Raw genomic sequence first — 18,750 nt, forward strand, 5'->3', positions numbered from 1 at the left:
TCATCAGTGGCAGCTCCCAGCTCCTTCAAATTCCCTTGGCCGTGACTCATACACCAACAGCAATGCCATAGCACGTCTGGGCAAGGTTCGGTTTAGTAGCCAGGATGCTCGGCAGTTCAAAGCACCTCTTTCTGAAGCTGCTGTGGGCATTGCAAGTAAGCTGTGATACCCTGCGTGGAGGAATCACGGGTCACAGCAAAAGCCACTGATCAGAAATGAGAGCTCTTCTGAAATGAGAAAATACACATATGGATTATGGGGAAGAATTGGCTTTCCTGGACCCTCCACAAAGCAATTAAACAAGCGATAATAGGTTCATTATATAAAACACTGATATATAGAGAGCTGGGAAGAGAACGTGTGGCTACCATGTAGGGCAGACCAAACCGAAGATACTCTAGATATGAGCCCAAGTGTACAAAGAGCTTTTCGGTCTCTTGTTCATATGGAGCTGAGAAGCGAGCAACAACCTGCCACCATGAATTAATGGGCGAGTCGGACCTCATCATGGCTGAGTACAAGACAAGCTGAGAGCCTGGGGAGGTCGTGGTGGGGAGTTTCAATCTCTGCACCGGAGCCTTGAAAAACCTTTTGGATGACACTGCAGGGCTGCGAGCAGGAGGTGGACATGCCAGGGATTGTAGGTGATCCTACTCAGCCTTACGAGGCTGTGTGGTCCCAGACCTCAGTGGTTCTTTTGTTCTTCTCTTCAGGCTGCTACTTTAACACGCTTCACAAGTCTATATGCATTATTTAAGCTTCCTCCTTTTTAAAAGACCGGGGAGGAGATTTGCCCAAGATTATTGCTGATACTACTTGCAGTATTAAACTAGGGATTAAAATAGATTTTATTTAATTAACCTGAATGAAACAATCTTTTGTGCATGTTTCAGTCGCAGAAGAGTCAGAGCAGACAGAGGAGGATGTGTATGTTTAAACTGGCTGAACTGTAATTTTGTCAGCAAGATGAGTATGAAAACCTCTCTGTGGCACCTAGAGAAGATTCCTTAATCTATCTAGCCTGTTTCAGGGACAGGCTTCGCTGCCAACAGTGGGGCTGGGATTGTGCAGCCGGGCAGCTGAAAGTGTGCTCAGGTGTTTCCATATTCCACTGGAAGTGAAAGCAGCCTGGGATTTGGAGAACGAAAATACTGCAAAGCCGTGTACATTGCTGTTCCTCCTGCGACACCGAGGATTCGGATCCTGCAGCTGCCTTCACTGACACATGGCCCAAGCAGCCAAATCCTGTGTCTCAGCAGCCACCTCATGCCAGCTGGCCTGTGAACAGGTGCATCAGAAAAATCAAGAACTCCAAAAATTGCTTCAGCTGCTTCCAAGTGCTAAAAAACTCTAAAAACCTCAGTGCAACACCCACGCTCTGGCCTCCCAGCCAGAGGTCCCGGCTGGCTAGCTGTCCATGGGTGTGATGGCAGCCCAGTGCTGAGAAAAAAATGCAGAGGAATGATCTGCCCAACGTGTTTATCCCACATTTTTCCTGACAAGTGCATGCCCATCGATCCCAATAAATGCATCTCTTGGCCCTTCACTTATCCAGAAGTGGGGGAACAAGAAAGGTAGGGAGCTCAATGCCACCCCATCTCCTCTCCCCAGCACAAGGCCATCACCACCACCATAATGGAGGGTTCAGTTCCAACGTATTTGAACCGCTGCACCAAAACACCAGCGTAAACAACTAAATAACCGCTAACCCTCTATCCTGCAGTTATTTCTGTTGCTGAATAAGGCAGAAACATGCAGAAAAACACTGGGAAACTCTGCATTAACCCCTTATTTTGGACCGCAAGCCTTTGCTAACCACACCGCTTCTCTGGGCCTTTTCATTTCAGCTACCCCCGTTCAGCCACCAAAGCTGCGTGTTAAGCCCCTGAAGATACAAAATGGAGGCATAGCACAGCAGTTTTACCCCAAATTGTGATGGAGGTCTGGCCTTGGGGCTCCTGGTGTCGGTGCAGTCAGCAGTGCTACCTGTATTTCTATGTATTAATATATAAGGTGGTGTAGAAATATGTGCATGTTTTATTTATGCACACTTCATATACAGATACAGATATAGGGGTATATATGCTCACGTGTGAAGTTAAGATATAAATATATATCCATAAAGGTGTAGCTATGCATATGAAACATTCTCTAATAAGATGTAACAAAACGAATAATAAAACTTACATGTATATATGAAGCAATTATATAAAACTGCACCTCGGGAAGCCCCGGGGGGCGCCCAGCCTACCGCAGGCAAGACAGCTATATTCAGGGTGGGCAAAGCCCGAGCAGCAGCGCCGGGGAGGGGCCTGCCAGCTGCCGCCGCTCCCCGCCTCACGGCCGGCCCTTCCCGGGCGCCCTCCCGGCGGCAGGACGGGAAGGGGAAGGCTGGGCAGTGCCCTCCGAGCTCCGGTGCCTGGGCCCGGCCCGCCCGGGAGGAGCCTGCGTGGGCGGCGGGTCCCGCCCCTGGCGACGGCGGCGGCGGCGGCGCCGGCGCGGCCCGGCCATGAGGCTGACGCGGGCGGCCGTGCTGGCTCGGGCCAAGGCCGCCGCGCTCGATGGTGTCCGCCGCCTCAACTGCTGGTGGGCGCCGGCGGGCGCGGCCCGGGGGCGGGCGGGCACGGGCAGGCCGGGACGGAGTGCGGGGGGGCAGGCAGGGCTAGGTTGCGGGGGGGGGGAGGAACAACGAGGCTCGTGGTGGGCCGTGGTAGAGCAGCTTTGGTGGGGGCGCGGGGGCTGTGCAGGCCGGGCGTGGGGGCAGCGGGTGGGCCGCTGGGCCCTGCCGTGCTGCTACTGACGCCCCCCCCCCCTTGCTCTCCTCCCGCAGGGGCAGCCGCCTGACGGATGTAAGTACCGGGCAGCCCTCTCCCATCCTGACAGGACGAGCCAGCGAGCAGGAGTCCCACGGCTCCCGGTTGGGGCAGCCGTTGTCGAGCCCCGGCCCCGCACCCCAGTGGTGCTGCCGGAGAGAAGCCTTAGCCTGGGCCGGCAGCCGGAGCGGGGAAGGGGATGGGGTTGATGGGGCGCTGAGGAAGGCGCAGGCCTGGGTTCGCTGCCAGCGAGCTGCAGTGCTTTTCAGGATTGATTAGCATCTCATAACAAAAAAAAAAAAAAAAGGGTTCGATGTTGTTTCCAGAGAGCGCTTGGAAAATTCCTCTCTGAAGCCCTGCACGGAGAGCAGGACCCTGAGTCCTACCTCATCTGGTTAGATGACGCCCTCTCGTTAGGAGAGGGCTCTCGGGGGTAAGAGAGATCCCTTCTTGTGTGCGGTGGCTAGAAAACCATCTTGGAGACTGCAGAGTTGCTGGAGCAGAAGAGCAGCGTGATGCTGGCTGGTGTCTGCGCTTCCACTCCTAGGCAGAGGAGCTGCTGACTCTGCACTGACTGTGGCAGCAAATCTCTCTGGTGGTGTTAAGCTTGGGTTAGACTGAAGCAAACCTAAATTCCTGTTATTGCTTTTGTCTTGCTTGTTTGTGATTTAAATTGCTTTTATTTATGTATTTTTTTCTGGGAGTGCCAACTTGCTGTTTCTGTCTCTTCCTGCCCAGATATCGATATGCCGGGATTTGCCCAACATCGAGGTGATCACATTCAGGTGAATGTCAGGCTGCCAGCCTTGGAGGGGGGAGGGAAATCGCCTTTCTTATGGGGCTGTGGCTTGGCCCTTGGTTTCTTACCACCTTTCCGTGGTTGTGTGTCTGAGCTGACTGGCTCTTCATGCCCAATTTCTCAAGCGGCAGAGATGCAGAAATGATTATTCTTCTGCTAGCTCCTCTGCACCTTTCCCTTTGCTACTTGAGAAAATAATCCCTGTTTCGAGAAGTGTTAAAACCTCTTAGGATTGTTGCTCCCTAAGTCCTATTCTGTAGTTTGGATGGGGATCTTCTAGGCCTCTGTATGCGGCCAGTTTGCAGATTGCTTGTTGAAATGCTTCGTGGATCTTGCAGAGCTTTTAATTTCCATAAGCCTCCCTGTAACACACCCATCTTTCCCCAGTCCTGCAGATCCCACGGAGCCAGTGCTATCTGCAAATTTGAGCTTTTTAGCTTGGAAATCTTAATGGGGTCTCCTTCAATGTGTCTGAGGAACTGCTGCAGGAAAGGGTGCAAGTGTGATGGGTGTTTGGAGGAAGGAAAGGCTGTTTGTCATCTTCAGCAGAGAGGAGAGCCTGCTTTTTTAATTCTTTCTTCTGTTTAAAAAGATGAAATGCTATAAGCCATAGGCCCTGAATGTCTTTTGCCATGCCATGCTGTGCTGGGGAGAGGCTCCTCAGTGAAACTGTTGCAGGAAAGGGAGCTGGAAAGTTGCTGTGCTACAGGGCCTGTGCTCCCACCTGAACAGTACAGCGAGGGAGGGATGGGCTTGCTTGATCCTGCGATCTCTCTTCAGTGTGAATGGCATCTCGGACCTAGAGCCGCTGAATCAGTGCCAGAATCTGAGTGAACTCTATCTGAGGAAGAACAACATTGCAAGCCTAAATGAGCTCTTCTACCTCAAAAACCTACCCCGGCTGAGGGTCCTGTGGCTGTCAGAAAATCCCTGTTGTGGGTCGGACCCCCACCGCTACCGAATGACAGTGCTGCGTAACCTACCCAGCCTGCAGAAGCTTGATAACCAAGGTGGGTGTTTGCAGGTAAACGAACAGCCCCAAGCCATGGGCAGGGTGAACTGGAAACCAGTGATGTCTTTGTTCCTCTCTTTAAGGCATCCTTTGACTCTTCCTTGAGTCAGGATGTATTGGAGGTTGAGCCTCCCCTCTGCAAGATCTACCACTTCTAAGCTGTTTTCTCCCTTCCCTTCCCTGCAGAGCTTACACTAGCGGGACTGAGAGTGCCTCGTTATAGCTGAGACAGTACCACTAATTGGCGTTTTTTTAGAGCTCTCTCCTTTGCTGTGGCAAAACAAGGATTCTGTAATTGGATCTGCTGTTGTAAAAAAAATGAGAAGCTTTTCTGTCTGGTAGCAGTAATTTGGTGGCTTTTGGAGCCTTCTCCAGAGGCAAGAAATGGCAAAGCATGTTTGCATCCCTCCCTGTTATCTTTGCCACTTTGAGAGACTGGTGACAGCTGCCAGTGTTCTCCTGTGCAGGTTTTACTGCAGGAGGAGGATGAAAGCAAAAGGCCAGTACAAAGGATGATTTTTGGACCAGACCCTTGCAGTATGGCTCTGCAGCAGCAGTACCTGCCCCATTACAGATGCTGTCTTCCTAGGCTACTGGAGTTCATTGCAGCAGGCTTTTGTTTTGGCTTTTGCAGCTGTGACAGAGGAAGAACTGTCCCAGGCCCTGGTTGATGGCGAGGAGATCACGGCCCCACCAGCGAGGAGGAACGTGGAGAATGGCTGCCCTGAGTCCATTGAATCCAGTACTGCTGAATCCACAACAGAGACTGAGAGTGAACTGCTGAACTTCAGTCTGGAGGAGACAAAGTGAGGGCTAGCTTGTGAGCTGTTAGGATTTCTGGGCTGAACTCGCGTGTAGCATGAAAGGACCCAGCCAGCCAACCCTGATATTCCATGGGGCAGGCCTGCAGCTGGTGCAAATTCCTGTTGTTCCAGTTACTGTGATGGAGCTGTGCTGGTTTAATAGCACTTGTGGGTCTTGTTCTGTATCTGCAAAACAGGCTCTTCTGTAGGTGGGTACTTACTCTCAAGTGTGTCAGCTGCATGTGCAGAGAGAGATGGATCCTCTCTGAAGTATGAGCTCCAGTCCATTCCTGCTTAGCTCTGCTTCTGTGACATGCTTTGGCACAGGTCAGCGCTGTGACACGTGTTGTTCAAGTGCAGTGTTACATGGTCTGCAGTCCCAGCTAGCATCGGGCATGGGTATCTGTTGTCCCAGGTGGGGCTGCGAGCAGACTCCTTGTGGCAGCATGCTTGTTTACATTTTATAGCTGTGAGGCTCTTGCTACATGTGGGAGTTTTGCTTGGGGTGTTGTGGTCTGTAGGCAGTGGTGACATGTGAACAGGTGTGCCTTGAGTCCTTCAGCTAGGTACTTCTTCCATGGTTGCCCATGATTAGAAAGTATTGGCCTGGCAGAGTAAGGTTCTCCCAGCTGGTCATCATAACATTTGCTCTTCCTCCCCTTCTTTAGCAAAATTCGAGAGGAGCTTGGTATGAAGCCTGTTCCCAGGGATAAGTTTTCCTCCTTTTCACCTCGAGAGACAGACTGCAACCGAAAGAGGAGAGTAAGTATCTTTAAAGACCAAATTGCTTTTCATCTTTAAGACGTCATGCAATATAAAGAAAGCCTGATGGAGTTTGTCCTCTTGATCTGTCTGTATACGAGCTCACCTGCCTCCCTGCGCTGTGGTTGCGCTAAGTTGGGCAGTGGCTGAAATGCAGCCAGTAGACTGTTGGCCTGGCAGAGACTGCTGAACTGAAAGCTTAGGTGGTTCCTCAGCCCCCTCCATGGTGTAGCCTTGGATGAACCTCATGCATCTTGGCTGTTCAAGCTGAGAATTGCTGTCTGCTGGGTTCAGTGCCTTCAGTTGGTACAGGAAGGCCAGAGCGAGATCTAGACCACGTTCTGCCTCATTCTGATATCAGTTACCTGCGATCTCTCTTTCATTCATGTTTTAAGCATACTTGAGTGTATTGCTTTGCAGCGGCGTGAGTACTAGCTGGCCTTCGGGAAAAGAAAACATTAAAGAAGGGGAAATGGCTACACATTGTAGCTGGGAGGTTCAGGGTGGATGTTAGGAAAAAGATTTTCCCTAGAAGGACAGTTATTTAGAGAGGCTGTGGAATCTCTCCCTGGAGTTTTTCAAGACATGGTTTGACAAAGCCATGGTCTGGTGTTGGCAGTAGTCCTGCCTTGGTGGGAGGGTTGGGCTGGGGGGGCCTTCAAAGGTTCCTTCCAGCTCTTGCTTTTGCAATTCTACCAGGTCTTATTCCTCAGATCAGAAGGTTCGTGTCCTTTCCCATCCTACATGCGGTCACGCTGGAGAGAGAGGGCAGCTGCTCTTGAATGCGCTTTTCCTTAGAGAAGCCAGCTGGGAGGGTGGCCAGGAGCCAGAGGCATGTGGGCAGTCTGTGCAGGACTGGGTGGACGGGTTTGTCCTGCATTCCAGTTAGCTAAGTGCAGTCTCTGCCCATGTTTGCCCCAAGGGCTTGGTTGTTCTGTCCCTGTAGCTGCAGGTGTCTGTTGCAAACTGCTGGTGGTGGTGGTGGTAGTGGAGTTCCTAGAAAGAGCAGCTCTTTGAAAATCAAGTGTCCTTTTCTGGGCTGGCATTAACATGCTTGTATAAAGCAGTGTCTGTCTCGTCCCGACAGAACAATGTCCTGAATGCCATCCTGCTTCTTATGAAGGAACTGGATGCAGAGAGTCTGGAGATCATCCAGCAGACGGTGGGGAGGAGGCTCCAGGCCTTGCAGAAGAAGGAGCTGCAGGAGGAGTGATGGTGCCCATTACAAACATCCCTGGAGCACCCGCCAGCCCCAGACTTGCAGCACCATTCTGCCCGCACATGCCTGGCTGCAGCCAAAGCCTCGGTGTTCCTGCTATGCTTCCTCTGCAGAGGGGCTGGGATGGGGTGCTGCTGGCTGCCCCTGTAGCTCCTGACATCACCCCTGGCTGTGCATATCACGCTGGGGCTGGCAGCACCTGACCCAGCTCTCGGGAGCTTTCCTGCTTGCATAGCAGGCTCCGTTAACGTTTGTATCTCGTGTCACTGGGGCTGTTTGATGGGAGCTGCAGACGAATCAGCAACGCAAAAGTGAGCAGGGCTGCAGTGAGAGGTGCTGCTGTGCTGTGCAATCAAAGGCGGATGGCAAAGCCTGCTGACAGCTGGAAAGGTCGCTCCTTGTCGGTGGCTCCCTGTCAGACTCACCCTTGGCCAGCCTGTCTTTGTGTGTAGCAGACTTGAAAGGCAGTTTATGCCACAAAGATTTGTTTTTGTGAAGTCTGTCGGGGAGACACTGCCTGAAATGATCACCAAGAACTGTCTGGTGCAGATTGTGAAGGTCAATGTCAAATTCTTAATTTATCTTCACCTCCTGACTTCTTCTGGTCCTTGTTAGCGCATGCAGCATCTGACTTGGCGGTCAGGTGGCCCAAAGAAAAGCTCAGTGCAACCTAGGTGAAACAGAAATTACTTTCTCCCACATCCTGAATGCTCAGCTGTACTCTTACCCCCACGTGCCCCTGCAGGCATTAGAGCAGCTTAAGGAAACTGAATGTCAGAGTAAAAAGCCCCTGTGCGTTTTGCAGTTAGGAGAAAACAAGTCAAGTGTTGCAGTCCAGCTTGCGCAGACGTCAGGGGTGGCATTTCTCTTTAACTGAAAAAGCTGCATTTACTAAGATTTTGTAGAGCTGTTAAATACAAACTAAAATGTTGTGACATACCAAATAAAACCAATTATCCCTCTAGGATGTGTAAGTTGTGGCTGGGGTTCAGCAAACATAGTGAGAACAACTGACTCTGGGCATTGCTCCATTACGTCTGGTTCAGGGCTTGCATTGTTAACCCTGCTGGAGCAGGAGGAGGGCTGTGGGCCCCTGCGCTTTCCCGCTTCACTGGACCCGTGAAATGGCTCGCCTGCCTCCGGTGCTGGTTGATACTGCACTGAGCTGCTGCAGGGGCTGCTTTTCAAAGGCGCTGTGCTATTTGGGAACCTTCTTGCAGCCACAAGTGCAGGAAGCCAAAGAGATGATGAGCAAAGCTGGCTTGCTCGTGTGGAGGTGCAAAGCCTGCTGGGGCAGGAGGATGGCCCCTGAGACGTAGGACATGAACCCCCTGTGCCGCTGTGGACCCCAGTGCCATGCAGGGCAGTGTGGCCTTTCCATGTCTCCACTCTCCCCTTTTGTACAGGTGTCCGAGCCCCTGTGTGCCAGGTCGTGCGGCTGGGAAGGAACAAGGAATGCTCCTCAGGGATGGTGACAGCCCTGTGTCCACAAGCCTGTTTACTTGACCTTGGTGGGAGGGGGCACAGTTTGACACTCATGGATTGGGTGAAGATTGCTGATGCCTTTAACTCCTCACATGACCTAGTTCTTGCCTTTTGCATTAAACCCAGCTGCATTTAAATGGCCAGTGTGATTTATAATAGACCAGACTTCCCTTGACAGCCAGGGCCCGAGAGACTTACCCGTCATCTTGTTTGTATCTTGCCCTTGTGCTGAGTGCAAGTCCTCTCCCAGGCTCTTTCGGCAGCCTGCTCGGTGGCAGAAGTCGCACCTGGCTGCCTTGTCAGGGAATGGGGGGGAGCTGCAGTTTGGGTATGCCAAACCCCCCAGTTTAGCTGGGAGGAGAGTGATCAAAGCAAGCGTCATCATTTGTCATCGGGGCTCGTTTGTGGTGAAGGTGGTTAATGGAGCAATCGCTGTGGCCTGAGGCTGCTCCCCTCTCCACTGGAGAAGTTGGGCTGTTAATCCCCGATGGCACGACAGTCCCTGAGCAGAGCTTGCCACCTACGTGCCATGCTTGTCATAATTGGCTGGTGCCGGTGGTCCCACTACCAGGCAAGCTGCCCTTGATGCTCCCGACCACTCCTTGCAGGGTGACCCTGCAGCATCCCACTCGCTTTTGGCACAGCCCCGGGGGAGGCTGGCCCCTTTGGCTCACACCTCTTCACTCTGGGGACCTGGCAGCCTTTCTGCTGTGAGATGCTCGTGGCTTTTTGTTCTGCCTTCCCTCTGGGGACAAGGGGAAGCCAGGGCTGGGCTGGATGTACCGGGGAGCCTGGGTGCACAGTCACCATGTCCCCTCCTGCTCATCCTTGCAGGGCATGGGGTGGTTACGCCCCATGGAATGCAGGGGCTGTGCCTGTTCATCTCCCCCCAGGAATTTGGCACTCCAGGATTTTTTTTTTTTGGGTGGAAATGAGGTGTTAGGGCTGCAGTGATCCCTGTCCCCAAGTGCATGCAAATGTACAGCTGGTCCGAGTGTGGGGACACCCCCTTCCCCATTCACACCCTAAACCTGGCTGCTGGAGGGCTGCTGTGGCATGCCAGCCCCTCTGGTGTCCTGCCTGCTGCCGAGACTGCCAGGCTGGAGAAAAGGCGTTCTGGAGAGGAGCCAAATGCCCAGGGCCTGCCAGCTGCACCCGGGCATGAGGCTCCACCTGGGCTACAGTACAACCGCAGGGCTTTTTGGCATGACCTGCTTTTGCCCTGACCTGCCTCAGTGGGGGATATGGAGCGGGAGGGCAGACATTTCCCGGTCATGGAAAATGCCAATGGCTGTCTGCCCGCAGGCACAGATCCAGCACGACTCATGTTCAAACCATCCTCAGGGACTCCCAGAGGCCGATGGTGAGGCAGGCGTGTGGGACCACCGTGATGTGGCAGTCCGTGGCTGATTGGGGTGGGTCTCACTTGGGAGCTGGTTGGGGATCCTTGAGAGCAGCACATGGGATGGTGGAAGAGCCCATTTCCCACCCACTGCCTTCCCAGCATTGGGATGAGTAGCCAGGTCTGTGCCTGGGGTCCCCAGAGCAGATACTTGTCCAGGAATAGCAGCGATGCTGCCTCCATAAGCAAGGTCTGCTATTTCTCTGCGTGTCCAACTCTAGCAGGGAAGATAAAATGATTATAATCTTCCTCCAGAGCCTAAAACAAGTAATGTGGCCAGCTAGAGGAAAAGCACTGAAATCAAGGGGGACTTGTCACTTGGGGACAACTCCAAGGAGGTGAAGAAACAACTGCACGTTCAACCCAAAAGACTGTGACACGTCCTCACGCTGGCAATATCCCAGAGGCTGGAGCCATCAGCCGAAAGCCCAGGAGGAAAGCAGCCTGGGAAAGGGGCTACGCGCAGCCGTCTGGCATCAGCCAAGCGTGGCGGAGCTCAGCCAAGCCCAAGTGCTGCACGCGGGAGCCGGCACACTTGGCAGCTGCCCTGAGAAACTGCCTTAACAAACAAACACATTGCCTTGATAAATCACTTCTGCGCTTTCTTTGAAGGTGGGAACCAAAACAAGGGAGAAGCAATTTTTCTCTGGGATTGCGAAGTCTGCCCGCAGAAGGATGCTGACCTTGCACCCACTGCTGCCCAACCAGGGAGAGGGCACCCGTGATCCCACTCTCCCAGGCTTTGAGGATGCATTAAGCAGATCCTGGCCCGGCATTAATCTGGCTCTGGCAAACCATCTGGTTTTGCTCACCCCCATCCTAACCCCAGGTCTGTCCCCCCATTCCTCCCCATGGGGACTCGGCATGCAACGATCACTCTCCAGCAAGGCAGGTTTGGCTCCAGCAGGTTTTATCTCTAGAGGGGGAGAGCAGCGCCGCGAACGGTACAAGATTTGGGGGGTCACAGAGCAGCCGTGAGATGATGGGCATGGCCCCGTCGGCGGCACCCGGGGCCACACAGTGACAGTCGCAGCCAAGCGTCATGCGAGGTGGCCGGGGAAGAAGGGCTTGCCAAGGACTGGTGCTCTGCGCTGAGCCCTCGAGACACCCCACCGAGCAAACGCCATGGGAGGATGGAGCTTTACCGGGCCTCACAGGGCAGCCAAAAGCCCTCAGGACCAGCCCTTACCCACACTGGGATGGTGCCGCATCCTCCTCAGCTCCCCTCCCACACGCAGGGCGGGCAACTAAAAGCAGCAGTTGGCTCAGGCGGTCAAGCCGCTAGATAAGGAATCAAGATACCCCATCATTAAATAACAGGAATAAACTGTTAAGGGATGATTAAGGGTCTGGGCTGTGCAGCTGGGCTCTAGCAACATCTCTTTTCTGCATCTGCACAGGGACCAGATCCTGGACCAGTGATTTGGGGCAGGATTGTGCTGTTTTGGGAGCTGGGATCAGGCTCTGCCTGCTTTAAGGGGTCGATGGCAAAGCTACAGGGCTACTGAGAACAGGGGGGGACCCGGTGCTCCCCGAGCAGCACGTGGGGATGGAGTGGACGCGGAGGGGGACTACAGCTCAGGCTGGTGGAACTAGAAGCCCTTCTCGATACTGAGCGTGCGGCGGGTGACGTGCTCCATCTTCCCTGAGATATACTCGGTCAGGCTGATCTGGTAGTTGGCAAGCATCTTCAGCATCAGCCGCAGGTTCAGCCACCACTGCTCCTGGGGCAGCCTGTGCCTGTGCAAGGGGGGATGTGGCTCTCAGATGACCCTGGGGATGACCCAGGAAGGTCCCCCCAGGACCTGGTGAACCGCTGGCACATGGGGACAGGGACTTACTCAAAATCAGTGACTTTCTTGAGCTCTGTCACAGGGCTGAAGGCTACCACCTTCTTCCTGAGCCCGATCACACAGGCAGAGTCACCTGAGTTGGCAAACACGCGCCCTGGGAGGGGGACACAGCCAACCATGGCTACCTCGCCGGGGGCCGAGTGGCCGAGCCAGGAGCAGCAGGGGCTGCTGAGTGCCACCAGCCTCCTGCCTCCCACCCCACCATGGGACCCTCAGCCCTTGGCTCACCCTTGCGGTACACCTCCTGCAGCTTCTCCGACATCCACAGCACCGCCTTCACTCCCAGCTTGGTCCCATAGTTGCGGTCAAAGGGGGTTGGGGCTCCTCCCTGGGGGCAGAGAAATGGTGATGTCAAGCCCACCCGGCTCTTGGGGACAGTGGTTGCCCGTATGGCCCCATCCCCTGTACCTGCTGGAGGTGGCCCAGGACATTAATCCTGCAGTCGAAGATACCTTTGCCCTCGGAGGAGTAGAGGTTGTAGAGGAACTCTGTGGTGTAGTGCTCGTGGCACTTCTCATTGCTGGGGGAGCAGAGGGAAGGGATTGGGGGGCTACTCCTTAATCTGGCATCCCCAGGGGGTCCCTCCATGCTCCCCTAAACACCTTTTTTTTTGCTGTTTTGTAGTCCTGAGGCCCAGAGCCCCAGCCCGTCTCCCCAGCAGGACCCTGGGGCTGGGGTGAGGATGGCAGCAGAGGCATCTAGTGCAGGACTGTCCCCCTGGCTGAGCATGGCATCCCCAGGCGGGATGCCATGCGCCCACCATGCTGAACCCCACTGCGCCCGGGGACCCTCTCCAGCCACAGGAAGGGCTCAGCTCTGGCCTTGCTCCCCGCCACGGGGCTGGGTTTTTCAGCAAATGTCCCCAAGGGTCCCCAACTCACCGCAGCACCAGCCCTCTCTGGATATCCGTCTTCATTTTGTCCGTCAAGTGCTCCACGTTGGCCTGCAAGATGAACACCAGGATGCTGGCAGCCATCCTGGGTCCCTCTGGTCCTCTCGTTCAGATGCAAGTGCCACTAACATCAACCCAGCGGCTTCATGGGGCTTGGCCATGTTCCTCCAAATCCCACCCTGCCCCAGAGCCCTCCCTTTCCCAGTTTTCCTTCTTATTTTACCGAAAATGATGCTGCCAGAAAGCAGCTGCTGTCCCGCTCACCTTCAGGTCATGGATGGTGAAGGGATCTTCATAGACGTAGGCGGCATCGGCGCCCACCGCGATGCCGGTGACCGTCGACAGGTACCCGCAGTAGCCCCCCATCGTCTCCACAATGAAGACGCGGCGCTTGGTGCCCGAGGCTGACTGCTTGATGCGGTCACAACTCTGCTGGGAGAAGGGGAGGTCACACCAGGAAAACCCATCTTTGCTGCCTGGGATGGGATGCTGGTTCATTCCCACATGTCATCCCAAAACACGATGGGAGCTGGCGGACCGGGATGACCCTGTGAGCTGTCCCTCCCAACCCTGTCCCTCACCTCCATGGCTGCGTTGACGGCTGTGTCTGAGCCCAGACTGAAGTCAGTCCCGGGCACGTTGTTGCTGATGGTGGCAGGGATGACGCACATGATGATGCACAGCTCCTCGTACTGCCCGCGGGCCTCCACCAGCTGCAGCACCCCCTCGTATGCCTGCAAGCAGCCGAGGGCTGGGGAGATGCTGGCCCCAGGGCCGGATCCACATCCCAAAAGGGATGGCTTGGGGTGCCTGCACCACCTGGGATGCTGACAGCCCGCCCTGGCCCCCACCGAAACAGGGCTGAGGGTTCCCCCGCACCTCGAACCCCCCGATGACCAGCAGCCCCTGGATGTTGAATTTCCGCACATTCTCCACGATCTTTTCCATGCAGGTCTTGGGCAGAGTCCTGCGGTGGCAAAGGGGTGAAGAGACCACAGGGTAAGGATGGGGTCCCCACAATCCCAGGGGACAGCGGCATCCCCTCTGCTACATCCCCTCGCCCCCCTGGTGCTGTGCTTACCGCTTGGTGCCCAGCATGGACCCGCCGCGTCCCAGCCAGCCTGCCACGTCATGCCAGCCCACCTCACGGATCTGCAAGAAGCAGCGCTCGATTTTGGGGTGGGGGAGCACCCCACCACCCCCCTCCAAGCCCAAACCCATCCCCCTGGGAAACCCATGGCACCCAGGCTCACCGTTCCCCTCACCTGCCCCTTGGACAAGCCCTCGAAGCCGTCGCTCACTACGTAGACGGTGTGTCCCTGGCAGATGCTGATCCGCACGGCCGACCTGACGGCAGCATTCATGCCGGCGGCAGGGGCACCCACATTCAGGATGGCGAGGCTGAAGGGGCTCTGCAGGGACAGGGATGGGGACAGCACGTTGGTACGTGTCCCCAAGGTGGAGACAGTGTCCCCTGCCAATCCCCATCCCTCCTCACCTTCTCCTGCGCAGGTTTCTGGTGCGCCAGCAGCTTGTAGATGTTCCAGTTGTTCTCAAAGCTCCTGCAAGGACAAGGTGGCATGGCCCCGAGGCACACCTGGACCCTGGGGCGTTGCGGGCAGGGGGAATGTCCTCCCAGCTGCAGGAGCCGCTGGTCTGCCCCTTCGAGGAGAAGCCCCCATCCCAGCGTGTCCTTTTGGCCACCCCATAGGGATGTCTCCCCCCATCCCAGTCCCCGCTCCTCACCTCCCACGGAGCTGGATGGCCTCCTCAAACCTCTTCTCATCCATGGCCTTCTGCACATCCTTCGTCTTGGGGTGGGGAGAGAGATGCAGCACCATGACACCCAGGTTTGCAGGGAGGGGAGCGGGACCCCCACCCAGCGGGCTGGCATGCCTGATCCCCCCCCAACCCTGGTACTCACCACCTGGACGCACTCCATGAGCGGCAGCCGTACCGACTGGTTCCCCGAGAGGCTCACCACGCAGGCGGGGGTGTCCGGCGTGGCCTCCAGCAGCGCCATCACCGCCTCCATCCCCATCTTGCTGCTCTGCAAAGGGAAAGGGGCACCCACCGCCCCCCTGACACCGGGGCCACCCATGCCAGCCAGGTGGGATTCTCCCCTAGGCTCACACAGGGATGGTCCCACGGGCTTGGAAACTGGTACAGCTGCTTGTATGCCTGCTTTACAGTCAGAGAGCTGCTGATTTTATTTAAAAACCCATGAAATCTGCAGCAAACGAGGGGAAATGGGCACATCGCTCTGCCCGGCACAGCGGGCCCAAGACCTCAGGGACCGTCTGAGCCTCATCCCAGCGGGCGAGTCCTTTGCAACGGGCAGAAGCAGGGTTGCCCAGCTGCCTGCTCCTTTCTGCAGGGTGACCCCCTCCTTGAATCCCCCCCAAGACCTACCAGCACGCGGTCAAAGGCTGATGGGGTCCCTCCACGTTGCACGTGGCCAAGGACAGTGACCCGCGTGTCGAAGCCCAAGCGTTGCACCACCAGCTGCAGGGAAGAGCGAACGTCACGCCGAGGACCTGCCGGCCACCGTGGGTGCCGGAGCAGGTGCCGGAGTGGGCGCTTACGTCCTTCACGTAGTTGGAGGAAATGGGTTTGCCGTTGCGGTCAATGGCGCCCTCCGCGATGATGATGATGTTGAGCCGCGACCCTCTGCTGCGCGTCTGGCGCGATGGGGAGGAAAACAGCCACCGTGGCTTAGCCAAAACCCACCGGTGGCCAAGTCTGAGCATCCTTCCCCCCGCTACCCGCTGTTGGCTGCTGCCTGGGGGGGTGGCTCAGGTTCTGGGCGGCCAAGCCCCCGAGCCAGCACTGCCCCTGGCACGCAAGGGCTGGATTTGCGCTCGGCTGAGTGCCCCATTTCACAGGGACAATGGTGGGAGCTCCCGAAGCTTCGCAGGGGCCAGGCACCCGCTGCGGGGCTCAGCCCGGGTGCCTGCGGGGACTCTCTGGGGAGAAAAGGGGGATGGGATTGTAGGACCCCCCCCGTCCCCGCCTCACCTCCCCGAGCCTCTCGCACATGAGGTCTTCCCAGCCGTCCTCTGGAGGGGATTCGGGGATGAAGAGCCAGTCGGCGCCTGAAGCCAAGCCGGACACCAGTGCCAGGTACCTGGGGGGGACACGGCGGTGGCAGCACCAGTCCCGAAATGTGGCATCCCATCCCACTGATGGGCTTCCCCATGCGTAGGGTCTTACCCGCAGTGGCGACCCATCACCTCCAACACGAACGTCCGCTGGTGGCTGCAAGGACATGGGTGGGAGGAGAAGGAAGGTGGGTGCGATGCCCAGGGTGGATCCAGCACCTGGCACCCAGCCCCCAGCCCGCTCACCTCTGTGCTGTGGTGGTGATGGCATCGATCACCTCCATGATGCGGTGCAGTGCTGAGTCAGTGCCGATGGTCATGTCAGTGCCACAGAAGTCGTTGTCGATGGAGCCCACCAGCCCCACGATGTTCAGGCGACAGTTCTCCCGCGCCACCTCCTCGCTGATCTGCCCTGTGGAGGGGGACGGCCGTGTCACCAGCCATTTTAGGGTGCTCCTGTCCCCCCCCAGCATCAGGCTGGATCCTGCAGCGGAGGAGCCCAGCCCTCCCTGGGGGTCACAGTGATGGAGTGGACCTCTGGACCTCAACATCCCTTGAATGCTTTCAGCTCTACCCACCCAGGGGTTTTGGGAGGGGGGTTCACCCACCATCTCGGACCAGCTCCTCCAGCAGCCCACCCCACTCAGAACGGAAGATGTCGGCGCCCGTCAGGCTGCCGTCCCCGCCGATGACGCAGAGGTTGGTGATGCCGTGTTCCACCAGGTTACGGGCAGCCCGCAGCCGGCCTGCGCGGGTGGTGAAGGCTTTGCAGCGGGCGCTGCCAATCACCGTCCCGCCCTGGAGAGAGAGGAGGGGAGTACACAGCTCGTCATGCAGGTTTGGGGGGGATTTGGGGGTCCCACGGCTGCACCAGTGATCCTCACCAGCTGGATGATGTTGGAGACGCTGAGCCAGTTGGCTTGCTTGATGTTGTCTCCCCCCTCCACCAGCCCCTCGTAGCCCTGCGGAGAAGTGGGGGGTGGAGGTGAGGGGCACCCTGGCACTGGGGGGGGCCATTCCCCCCTACCTGTGATGGGGAGTGGGGAGGGGGGGCATCCCAACCTCATAGATGAGGAAGACCTTGGCTCCCACATATATCCCCATGCGGGTGACGGCGCGGACGGCGGCGTTCATCCCTGGAAAGGTGAGACGTGAGCTGGGATGGCCCCGAGGGACCCTGTGCCCCACAGGGGACCGGGTCCTATAGGTGACCTCGAAGTGTCCCCTCGAGTGGAGGGAGGGGGAGGGACCACGCAGGCAGAGACCGGGGAAACTCAGTGCACGGGTGGGAGCTGCAGATGAGCAACTGCCCGAGAGCAAGACATATTAGAAATAGCTGCTTATCCCCGGGTGGGGGGGACCCCACCGTGGGGCTTCCCCCGTGGGGCCCGTGACATCCCACGGAGGGTGCTCCGGGGGGGGGGATGGGGATGGGGATGCGCCGCGGGTGGGACGCACCGACCCTACCCCCGTGGGGTGGAAACACGAGGGAGGGGTGTCCCCCGCCTGCCCGCTCCCCCGCCTCGGGCGCCCGGGGAGGAGAGTGGGCCGCGTTCCCGCTGCGCGCCCGGAGGCCCCCGCGGAGCCGGGCGGACACGGACACGCAGCCCCCACGGGGCGGGACCGGGGCCGAGCTGCCCCCCCGCCCTTCCTCCTCCTCCTCCCCCTCCTCCACCCTCCCGCCGGACCCCACCTTGCGCGTCGCCGCCGCTGGTGAGGACGGCGATGGCCATGCCGGCCCCCGCCATCCGCAGCCGCTCCAGCTCCGCCGCCGCCGCCATCGTTGCGCTCCCGGCACCGGCGCCGCCGGCCACGCCCCCACCCCCGCGGAGACACGCCCCGCCGGCGGCCACGCCCCCGCCACCCCGGGAGGCCACGCCCTCCCCGCTTGGCCACGCCTCTTCCCGCAGTCGTGACGCGCCATACCGTGCCACAGCGTGCTATACCGTGCCACAGCGTGCTATACCGTGCCATACCGTGCCATGGCAGGCGCTGCCGTGTCCGTACATGCCGCCCCAGGCTGTGCCAGGGGGACGAGCTGGATATTTTAATATAAACTTTGTATTCTTTAAGTTTTCATCTCTCATTGGTTTAGGCGTCATTAAAAACCAAACGTCCGGAGCGAGCCCAGCCAGGGGTTTCTCGGTCCCAACCCCCACTGCGGGGGCTGCGGGGACGCTGCATCCCAAGGGTCGCATCCTTCGGGGATTGGGGTCCCGCTAGACCAGCACTTGCCGGGACCACCGGCGCTGGACGTCTGCCCCGGGCCCCGACGGGTACAGCGGGGTGCTGCGAGGCTGCTTCCCCCCATCCCTCCCTCCTCTTCCTGGAGCTGTCCCCCCGCCGCCCTGGCCTCGGGGATGGGGCCCCTGCCCAGCCAACGAATGGGAAACTGAGGCAGGCGCTGTCTACTTGCTCCCCCACCGGCTGGAGCGGTGCCGTACGGTCCCGCAAGCCCTGGGCTGAGCTCGGAGCTTCAGCCCGCGTCACCAGCCCTGGGTGCTGCAGGGCCCGGCACCCCCGGCATGTCCGGCAGGGAAGGGGTGTGGGTGGCTCGGGCTAAGGAAATGGGAGAGACCTGGCCAGACTCCCACTCTCCTCCTCCCGCA

At 57.6% G+C, this 18,750-nt stretch overlaps 2 protein-coding genes across 2 annotated transcripts; one reads left to right on the forward strand and one right to left on the reverse strand.

The window, feature by feature from the left end:
- Positions 1 to 2,399: 2,399 nt before the first annotated feature.
- Positions 2,400 to 8,372, forward strand: CFAP410 (cilia and flagella associated protein 410). The gene is made up of 7 exons (XM_069791795.1): positions 2,400 to 2,586; positions 2,831 to 2,849; positions 3,552 to 3,598; positions 4,393 to 4,622; positions 5,259 to 5,430; positions 6,096 to 6,189; positions 7,277 to 8,372. The coding sequence occupies exons 1-7, from the start codon at positions 2,510 to 2,512 to the stop codon at positions 7,400 to 7,402; spliced, it is 765 nt and encodes a 254-aa protein (XP_069647896.1). The 5' UTR covers positions 2,400 to 2,509; the 3' UTR covers positions 7,403 to 8,372.
- Positions 8,373 to 11,188: 2,816 nt separating this feature from the next.
- PFKL (phosphofructokinase, liver type) lies at positions 11,189 to 17,979 on the reverse strand. Its single transcript, XM_069791796.1, has 22 exons — positions 17,835 to 17,979; positions 17,204 to 17,277; positions 17,026 to 17,103; positions 16,750 to 16,939; positions 16,388 to 16,553; positions 16,254 to 16,298; positions 16,059 to 16,167; positions 15,626 to 15,721; positions 15,453 to 15,545; positions 14,965 to 15,090; positions 14,787 to 14,851; positions 14,539 to 14,602; positions 14,306 to 14,452; positions 14,122 to 14,192; positions 13,920 to 14,007; positions 13,622 to 13,774; positions 13,305 to 13,469; positions 13,030 to 13,091; positions 12,557 to 12,668; positions 12,377 to 12,476; positions 12,137 to 12,242; positions 11,189 to 12,035 (listed from the first exon to the last, which is right to left on the reverse strand). The coding sequence occupies exons 1-22, from the start codon at positions 17,920 to 17,922 to the stop codon at positions 11,888 to 11,890; spliced, it is 2,346 nt and encodes a 781-aa protein (XP_069647897.1). The 5' UTR covers positions 17,923 to 17,979; the 3' UTR covers positions 11,189 to 11,887.
- Positions 17,980 to 18,750: the final 771 nt, after the last annotated feature.

The sequence above is a fragment of the Haliaeetus albicilla genome, chromosome 9 (assembly GCF_947461875.1).
Source record: "Haliaeetus albicilla chromosome 9, bHalAlb1.1, whole genome shotgun sequence".
Lineage (NCBI taxonomy): Eukaryota > Metazoa > Chordata > Aves > Accipitriformes > Accipitridae > Haliaeetus > Haliaeetus albicilla.